At 41.6% G+C, this 10,278-nt stretch overlaps 1 protein-coding gene across 1 annotated transcript; it reads right to left on the bottom strand.

Annotated features, from left to right (window-relative positions):
• Positions 1 to 7,742: 7,742 nt before the first annotated feature.
• Positions 7,743 to 8,610, bottom strand: LOC113463074 (brassinosteroid-responsive RING protein 1-like). The gene has a single exon (XM_026806810.4). The coding sequence runs from the start codon at positions 8,574 to 8,576 to the stop codon at positions 8,073 to 8,075; it is 504 nt and encodes a 167-aa protein (XP_026662611.3). The 5' UTR covers positions 8,577 to 8,610; the 3' UTR covers positions 7,743 to 8,072.
• Positions 8,611 to 10,278: the final 1,668 nt, after the last annotated feature.

The following is a 10,278-nucleotide window of genomic DNA, read 5'->3' as shown; positions in this document are numbered from 1 at the left end:
GTTTTGAGGCTCCTGTGGCCAGTTAAAGCTTGAAATCCCGTTCACCAGCACATACGCATTGCTTAGGTTGTGCTTCGCTCACACGAAATTTTTCTGCTCTTGAGGATGACAACCTCAGGTTAGAAATATGCTTATGCTTAATTGTCTTCTAGAAGCCGTGCATCCTCTCTAACGCTCACCATATCCTGTGAAATTTCACTTATTTAACAAGGAGTTATTTGCCAATGCACACAACAACAAGTGTTTGTAACGATCGATCATCCCGAGCCCATCCAGCCACTAGCATGAAATCCTACCAAAATTGTGTCCATCGTCTCGACATCCACTTTGAGTGTAACCCTCTCTGCCAATTGGGGCCTGAATGACACCACTCTGCAAGCTGGGATTTTCTAATTTCCCTCTAGGCGTATCCCCATCCTTTCAGTTGCACATTTTGCTTTGTCCTCCTGGCCCTTTTCTTCCGGCAAACTGAAGGAAATGCTTGGGAGTGTTTGGGGAGTTTTTCGGACAGGGACGAAAGTATTTTGGGCCTCTTTCCTGTTAGAATCCATTGATTGATTGATTGCGCCAAACTTAGTCGGTCTTACTAAACTTCACCGTGATTGATTTGTGATTGATTGTATCAAACTTAGCTAGCCTTACTAAACTTCACCTTGATTGATTTATGATTGATTGTGCCAAACTTAGCCAGTCTTACCAAACTTCGTCAGTCTTTTAGTCTATATAAAGATTCCTCCTGTATATTGTAATAGACAGGCAGAAATACAATTTTCTTCTCTCATTCTTCTTTTTTTCAACATTCTCTTTGCACTGGGAATAATTAGATGTTTTAAGAAGAAGGTACAAAGATTGCATGTAAAATGGACTTTGAGATTGGCTTTTGAAATGTGTAAATTACAAAAGAAAAGGGGAGGTAGTGGCGGCAAATGGACCCTGGTTTGTCCAAGGTACATGGGTAACTAGCCGTTCTCTTTAGTGACCTTTTTTTTTTTTTTTGGTAAAAGCAGCTACTCATTTCATATAACTCTAACATGAGTACAACCAGCCATATCGCGGGAAAGTAAAACTTTAGTTACCTTTCGAGAAGTTCAGCAAAATAGTTAATGGTGGACTTACAGCTAATTGGCTGATGCTGCTAATCCGGCAAGAGGGGGCCTCCACAACCTTCATTATGAGAGATGACCCCTTCTCTTGCATCAAATGGACTTGGCTAAACTGAAACTCTTCCTTCACTAACTTGAGCTTGAAAATAGAATTAGCGAAGATTGATTACCATAAAGTGGCAAAAATCTTGCTTGAAGCTTGCACAAAGTGGCCTCTAAAGTATCCATAACGCACTCAAACCCAGGCTATTGTATGCATACGGCGTTGGTTCGTGCTTTCCTGAGGTCATGCAAGTGCCCGACTCCTGCCGAGCATCGGTGTGGAGCGACGAATGGCCTGAAGGCCACTGGGATCAAACCATAGCAGAAGAGCTCCAAACTTCTGCAACCCCCCTCCTCGAGGTCTTCCTCAAGACCGTCCAGCTCATCTCTACCAACGCCTGCCGCCGGCTCCCCTCACGTCCTCTGCCCTTTATTCGAGTCCCAGCGCCTTTGCTGCGAGATCTTCCGCTCCCTCAACCCCATCAAGCCCTCCTTGCCACCATCCGTGCGAATCCCCAACTCTACATGGAGAACGAGGAGGAGTTCGAGGACTACCTCAAGGGCTTTGCCTCTGCTGTCTAGAATCTTCTCAGACCTCCGACTGCCTCCACTCACCATGATCACCTAACCATATCTGCCATTAAGTTCTTGACCACTGCCAGCACTATTGTCTGCGATTCGCTCTTGGGGAATACCCTGAAGTTCTTCAGCAGATATACAAGAGCGTCGTGCTTCTTTGATAACGATACAAGGAGAACTCGGGTGTTTGATGAAATGCCACAGAGGGACTGGTCGGTCACGGCTTTGGTCATGGACAGGCAGTCAGAGGAGGCGCTGCGGCTCTTCAAAGAGATGGTAGAGCAAGAACTAGTGGGCTAGATACGGCCAAGTGAGGACTAATGGGGTGGCCACGAGTAGACGGTGATGCTCCTACATGTGGCAGAAGATTTGCAAATATATGTCCACTGCCTTGCGAATACCAGATGGCTGATCGGAGATGAGTGTGGATGTGATATAGGACCCATGAGTGGACTCTCTTTCTTTAAGACATTGGTCAACTATGGTCAGCGTCGAGGCAGTGGACGGACTCTAGTTCTGCAATCTTCTTAGCTCGGAGGGGAAGGAGTGGGACGTCGGCAAGATTGGTCAGCTATTTGGTGAATACCTTGTTAAACATATTCGATTGCTCCCGATTCTGAGGTGTGCTGGCCTGGATGTGAGGGTTTGGAGCACGTCATGCAGAGCTAGTGTCAGGGTGGGAGATGTATTCAGTGTCCTCCAGCAGGAGCACAAGCCAGGGATGGATTCTGCTTGGATCTGGAGCTTCGGACTTCACCCGAAGGTAGCATTATTTCTATAGAAGGGGGCATTCAACCCCAGTATCCGGATTGTCGAGTGGACGAGACGGTGGATCATATCCTATTCCAGTGTGCATGGGCTAGAGGGGTCTGGAGGCTCGTCGACGTCACGCAGGATGCCTGAGGTTGGATGGGGCCTTTCCTGTAGGCAATCCGTCCATATGGTCCGACACCTCCTAGATGCGTCAGGTGGCTATTAAATTGACCTGCATAGCTTACGATATATGGTTTGGCGAGGCACGTTCAGACTTTTAGCGAGAGCAGTCCTTTTTCGAGGTTCATCGTGGAGTGCGCCCGAGTACAGGTAGCACAGATTATTCATGCAAGCTTAGCACATGGGTCTTTGATAGTTCGAGACACTTAGAGCCCCCACTCTGCTCAAGCAGCGCCTTATACGGTGTTTTTCAACTTTGATGGTTCTGTGCTAGATGGCGGCAGGAGAGGAGGTATTGGGTTTGTTATTAGGGGCCCAAACTCTAGGATAGTGCTTGTTGGTGGCTGCCAGATCTTCAATACCTCAGTTTCTGAAGCAGAGCTGCTGGTGGCTTGGGCTGGCCTAAGCCATGCATGATAGATGCTACAGACCAGCTCGATTATATTAGAAGGTGACTCGGCCACCGTGATCAGCTGGATCCAGGGTAGCCCGAGTGGCGGTGGAGGGGCACACCCCCTGCTTTAGGATATTTGGGTGATGGTGAGTGACGGGGTAGCCTTTCGAGCTAAGCATGTATTTAGAGAGGCCAACGGAGCCGCAGACTGGGTGGCTTCTTATATGGCCTGCCACTCCGAGGGTACCCTATGGGCTAGGGAGGCAGAGTTGCCTAGAGCACTTCGAAATTTATTATTTTCTAATTTTAGGAGGGTGTCCGTACTCGTAATGTATGAAATATCCGTTTTAGTAGAGAGAGAGAGAGAGAGATGGTAGAGCGAAGGGTGATGTTGGGATCGGTCCATTGTAAATTCTTCCTTCGGACTATCTAGGACTCATTTGCTTCAGGAAATATAGGGGAGAAAAGTATGGTCATAAAAAAAAAAATTTCATATTTAGTTAAAATTTTTGAGAGAAAGATCATTATCTAAGACTGGCTATCCCATAGCTGAGAGTTGATCTGCAAAGAGCTTAGCCTGAGTTAGATACTCATAACAGCAGAGATTACCTTGCTGTAGAGCCTGCAATTGCTTCTTGAGGTGAGTGATTTTGGATCGAGATTGGGAAGCAAATCTTGTAGTGATTGATTCCCAGGCAGCTTGTGAAGTATTCAATCCATTCATAGAAGGGAGCAGTGATGGTGCTAGAGCAGACAGTATCAAGGTAAGTAGAGTTTGATCCAGTTTATACCATTTGGCTAAAAAGCTACCCTGCATTTTATTCGAAAGCTTAGAGCCTTATGAAAGTTTACAGTAGTGGTTTCCTTGCAACCGCTCAGAGAAGGAGCAGAACCATTTACAGACCAGAGCTTTTGACAAGCATACAGGAGAAGACTAGTTTCTGAAAGAGTAAAACAAGATGACCAGCAAATGGAAAGCACGGAGTTTCTTTCTGAAGAGGAGAGAAGATGGCCGCTACGGGAATATCGTCTAATATCCTAACTAAAATCTATGCAGAAGCTCCAAGTTTCATGAATTCCACATCCACCTAGATCTCTATTAATATCCTCTAACAAGTTAGTTTTGATCTACACAACGGGCATGTCCAACGGCCTTCGTCAACCCATGAGTCGAGGCAGGTCCTATGGAAAGCATGAGCACAGTTGCTGAGTTCCCTGACCTCATGGCTTCCATCCAAACATCGCATACAGATGGCGCACGCATGCTCTTCTTCTTCACCCAATCCCCATCTCTTCACCAGATTATCGAACTCTACCACTGGGAGCATCTCCTTCACCGACTCCGGCGTCACCGGCGACACTCGTGATGAAATGGGACCCAACTCCGAGGATGGATTGCTGCTATCCCCAGAGGAAGCTGGCGAATTCGAGCTGAAGTAGAGACCGAGATGTCTGGAGGCCATAAAGAATATGAACTTCATTAGGCCTATGAGTTCGAGGAGATAGATATAGGGCCTAGGCATCGAGAAGTAATAGAATCCAAAAGCCATGATGCTGAGAAATATTGAAGAGGACTGAGAAGGAGAAGAAGGTAGTGGTTGGCTTTGCTTTGCTTGGTGGGCGGGGAGACACAGGTTAGATAGAGGAATCGAGACGTGGTGTTCCACGGGCCATGGCTGGCTGAGAGGTTGGGCGTTTGGCCTAATGTGCTCATTTTTTTTTTCTTTGGTTAACTCATGTACTCATTCTCCTGGAATAATACGCGTCTATATTATTTAGGCGGGAGGCAAGCTGACTTGCTGATCTTGGATATCGTGCCATTTAATGACTTCCAGAAGGCATTTGTCATTTCTCTTCGCAGCCCATGTTCTGCCAATCACAAGCTATTTTACCGATCGGCTGTTCTAGACAGGGTATCACACCTGACTCTAAATAACCGGATTTAAATAAAATTAATCAGACGTGTTTGAATATCCAACTAATTTTTTATTTTTTGGTAGATAAGTTTTAAGATTTTTTAGGCAAATTTCTAATAGAATTTGAGATGGGTTCAGATTGTAGGATTCTAAATGGTTTCAAATATGAATAGAAAAAAATTTACGGCACCCTATGTGTTGCCATTTCTAGAATTGTCGTATCATAATAACAAGTTGATATTTTTTCTTGTAACCTAGGAACAAGAGGTTTCTCTTCAAAATCTTAAAGAAAAGAATGGTAATAATTTGGCATACAATAGCTTCTGGATTAGTGATTTGGAATTACATTAAAATGGAACTTATTGATGACTCCGTTATTGGACCAGACTTTAATAAAAAAATCTCTTCTCACTTTTTTTTTTAACACCCAATCCACTAAGCTAGGTATTTTTTAATTTTTGGTCTCTCTCCACCGTGCAAGATGCTTGTTGATGTGGCATAAAAAAAGGACCGCAAATTAAAGAGTCAATAAACATATCCTTTTCTTTGCAAGCAAGTAAAAAAAGGGACCACATGTTAAAATACAATGTTTTGAATCATAACAATTCGCCAAGGTTGTGCGTAATATCTAAAACAAAGGAAGAAGAAGAAATCTCTATATATTGTATATTCACTAGTCCAACAATATGTACATCAATATATAGCCTAACAATATGGATAATCAGAAAAGTATATCAAGACTAATAAGATCAATCATATTTGGACTCATAAAGTAACGTAATAACCAATATGCTTAATATCCCCTCCCAAATTCAAGACAATAAAGTAGAACTCAGCTTGAGTTTAAAAACCAGATCATGAAAGCATCCAAGTGGATGTGCTTTGGTAAAAATATCCGCAATCTAATCAACTTGGGTGACTGAAAGGAGTCGTAGTATACCACAAATAATGTATTGGCATACATAATGATAATTATTTTCGATATGTTTAATGTGCTCATGAAAACATCGTTGTAAGCAATTTGGATAACACTCCGATTGTAACAAGGACGAACAATGGCACTGAAGTGTTTAACTCCCACATCTTCTAATAACCAACGCAACCAAATAAGCTCTTGAGCAGTATCTGCAATAACATGATACTCAGTCTCGGCATTGGATCTAGCAGTACATGTTTGCTTCTTACTTCACTTACAAGAGAATTAAGAAAAAATAGTAGCTAGTAGTATGGCGTTTATCAAAAGTATAATATCCATCAGGGCAAGAGGAGATCTCAAAACCGAGAAAATAACTGAGAGGATCAAAATCTTTCATTTCGAAATAAGGACCAAGATCTCTACTATCATTTTAAACAAGAGCAAAGGATGAAATCTCTATATATCGTATATTCACTGTTACAACACTACGTACATTAATATATAGCCTAACAATGTGGCTAATAAGGAAAATTATCAAGATTAATAAGGAAGTATCAATCATGTTTGGACTACTACAACAACATAATGGTATATATACTTAACAATCTGTTCGAAATACTAAACTTAGTTGTTTGAGCATAATTTGGAGGTAGTAAGATGTGTATGTAATTTTCACTTTATACAAAAGATTGTGGATTTCCACAACAATCATTTATCTGGCGAGCTTATACAAAAAAGTGAGAAGCGAGGTCTTCGGAGATGGACAAACAAATGGAGCTCTCACATGGTCATAAAGCCCTCTTTTTTAAGGACAGAGATCATATAATTGCTGCATTAGCAATTTGAAGAGTAAATAAAATATTGTAAGTGAACTTTTCATTCCCTCATGACAAACACCATCCTTCAGAAGTGGACCGAAAGTGACTTCCCTTCCTTTTTTTTTTTTTTTTTTTCTTTTTTTTTTTCAGGCAACGGCAAGTTTCAACAAAATAAAACGCATACCTTTTCGATTCTAAAACTTTTCAGGACACCATCAGACCATCTCAATAACGTTGCTAACGGTAATGAGGTTGGTTGCAAGGTTTAAAATAACGACCGCTGTAATGATTTTGAAAGCCTTATGTTATAGAGCTAAGATTCAAAATACAAAAAAAAAAAAAAACAAATATTTTCATGGCTAAAAATTGAAGAATCTTCCTTCCTTCTGTTATATGAATCAAAGGTTCCAATTTATCCCCCCCGCCCCCCCCCCCCCAAAAAAAAAAAAAAAAAAAACATCTCTTTCTAAGTGGGTGACGGCTGATATCTATCTAATCATTACACTTATATCAAGGCTAATATTTATCAAACACCAGAACGGGTCGGGGGGTGTATCTTTTGTGGGAAGGAATGCTCGGATCCTTCTTTCGTGTGAAAGATACAACCCCAATCCCACCAAAACAAAGGTCATTATTGCCTATCCGCCTTCGGGTCGGCTTGAAAGATGGGCCGGCGTTGTGCTCTTGGGCTGTTTAGGATTTCGCTGGCCTGCTATCCTCTTTGATGCAGTCAATTCCTTTTTCCAGCCATGGCTGGCCAGTTTTTTTCCCCGGCAGCTGTTGAAATAAAATGAAATGAAAATAAGGTGACTCGACGGCCTTTACCCCATAAAAGTAGTTATTTGGCATTTATACTGTTATCAGAATCAAATCTTCAAACGAGCTAGGAAGAAATATTCGTCCTAATGTGTTCGCAAAACCCAAGGAGAGAGAGAGTTTTCAGTTTGTTTGAATGCACTGCTTCGGAGAGGTGGTGATGCTCTTGGTAATTATATATCCTCCTTCCGAATTAATTACGACCTCTACTGTCTTCTTCCGATGTAAAATGCTGGAAAAACTCCATATATATGCCATTAAGAGAATGAAGAAGGATACATCAAAGGGGCCTAGCAGGCCCCGAACAATTAAAGAATGTACTACACTATTTTTTCACAAGTTTATGTTACAAAAAATATTTCTATATGGTAATCATCATATATTACTACAAACCTAATCCACCCCAAGGATCTCAACCCTAATTCCCTACTCCATCCTAATTAGCTAGGGGATTGGCTACCTAATGCCGAGCCTGAACCCTTCAAAGAATGGAGTGAAGAATGAGTCAGAATAGTGACAGAACAAACGCTTGTTTTTGGTGCCAACCATCACGCTTCACCAAAACCGTAGGAACCATGCCCTTTTCTCTTTCTTCCCTTCTGGGGGCAGCAGCTTGGACCTGCACAAGGGGCAAGTCACCTGACCCGCATCCACCCACTTATCTATACACTCCACATGGAAGCCATGGCTGCAGTTGCCGAGCTCCCTAACCTTCTGCCTCGCCTCCAACTCCCCCAAGCAAACTGCGCATGCTGTCTCCTCTCCTTGGCACGCCTCCGAGCTTCTCTTCGACAAGCTTGAGAACTCCACCACCCGAAGCCTGCTCTTTATCAATGAATGAGTGGTGACGGAGACCGATGTAGCGGATGACGAGAGCTCGGCTGCCTGGAAATAGAATGCGTAATCCTCCCAAGGAGAGAGCGGCGCTTCGGATGATGGATAGAGGCCAAGATTATAGAGGACCAAGGAGAAGATGAACTCAATGTAGTCGATGAGCAGTATTACTACCACCACAGGCTTTGGCAGCACAAAACCGTAGGAAACTGAAGGGTAACCCATGAGGGAGAAGGGAGTGACTTGCAAAGAATGGTGGGTTGTGGGGGTCTTTATATATAAGAGGGAGCTGAATTGTTTGAAGGGTTTGAATGGTTGGAGCAATTGAGTGGAATTTGGCTGCAACCTGGACTCCTTGGTTGTATCTACCAAGTCGCAAGTTTGGGAATCTTGGAAGGCTTCTCGATTCGGTGTACCAAACCTGCAATGACTCCGGATATTATGTCACCTCACCTACCGTCTTGGCAAACTTTTTTGACTGATAGGCGTTTGACTGGCTCGTATGATACGTTTAGAAATTAGAAGCAGCCCCTCCGCTCACCAATTTTGGAGCGCCGCAGGGTTTGCTGACCGAGTCCCCTTCGCACGTGTAGAATGAACGGTTCGTTTGACCCCGTAAGTCGTTTGAAACAAATCATAGAAGAAAATGTTTAGACTGCATATACTCGGTGCCAAATTCAACCTCTCTTCAAAATTCAAAAGAAAATAGAAAAAAATTATAAAAAGATCAATTTTTTGAAAACCATATTAGAAAAAAATTTGCACATATTTATGTGAAAAATATCCATACAAAAATAACTTCAATCAGAAATTCAATTGAAATTTAATTGACAAAAAAGAAAAAAAAATTAACCAGACATTCAATCATAGAAAAAAAATACATGCCACTCATGCGCATAAGAGCTTCAATTTATATTTATATTTTTATTTTCTCCTCCGGCATATCATCGTGTGTGGGTATCATTTTTGTGTAATATGAAACAGGTTAATCTAATTATGTCGGCAAGAATACAGAAATATCGAATATAATAATTAAATGTTACAAAAAAGATTTATATCAAGTGTAGCATTTCTCTATCCATCTTTTCTGTATAGAATGGATTAAAAAATAATAAAATATTAAAAACAATAAGTACTTTTCATTAAAAAAATTAAAATAACCTAATGAGCTTATACTACTTTAATTAACAAGATTAGATTATACTTTAATTCATATATTTTTGTAGCTTAGATATATTTCTTTTTAATTATATACTTCTGTATATAAATTGTAGATTTGAATATAGCGAATCCATCGAGGCATACAAGGGCATCGCACCTCCTGCTCTCAAGAAATAATACTGAAAGAATTTGGGTATACCAGAATGCACTTTGGTCAGCAATTCACGGCTTGGGAGTTCGTCAAACGCTGAGATCTTCGAATTTATTATTGTATTGTTATATTAGAGTGGTTTCACCACAGAATCTGTACCAAAAACGAGTCCGGGAATCGCGGCCACGGGTAGCTTTTTTCCTACGAAAAACAGGAGTTGAGCAACCGAGTGTTTCTTGTACCGAGTAACCAAACAAATCCACCATCTTTTTCTTCTTGATGGTTAAAAGAGAAAGCTTGGTTAAGCTAAGTTGGAAATATTACAGCAACTTCAATAAATAGTTTAAGTTTGCTGACCAAGTGATCAACTTTGTGCTTAGCAGTTCTTGGTAATCTACATTATGTCCATAGGATTAGTTACCATGAGTACTACAGGTTGAGTATAATATTAATGGAATTTTGAGTTTAAGAAATTAATGAAACTCCTGCCGCAGGGGAAGGAGAGGAAAGGAAGACTAAAGAGTTAGGAAGCATGAGGAGGCTCTGATTCCTAATAATCTTAAGATTTCCAGTTTTCAATAAACTTGGCATTCTCTAATCAACAACTCCATCCGT

The sequence above is a fragment of the Phoenix dactylifera genome, chromosome 3 (assembly GCF_051530095.1).
Source record: "Phoenix dactylifera cultivar Ajwa chromosome 3, Ajwa_hap1_PhDact_Kaust_v1.1, whole genome shotgun sequence".
Taxonomy (NCBI): domain Eukaryota; kingdom Viridiplantae; phylum Streptophyta; class Magnoliopsida; order Arecales; family Arecaceae; genus Phoenix; species Phoenix dactylifera.
The sequence above is the reverse complement of the archived record's forward strand: the minus strand, read 5'-3'. Positions and strand labels throughout refer to the sequence as shown.

Coding starts and splice junctions, on each gene's coding strand:
- LOC113463074 (XM_026806810.4), bottom strand. CDS start 8,576: ATGGGTTACCCTTCAGTTTCCTACGGTTTTGTGCTGCCAAAGCCTGTG.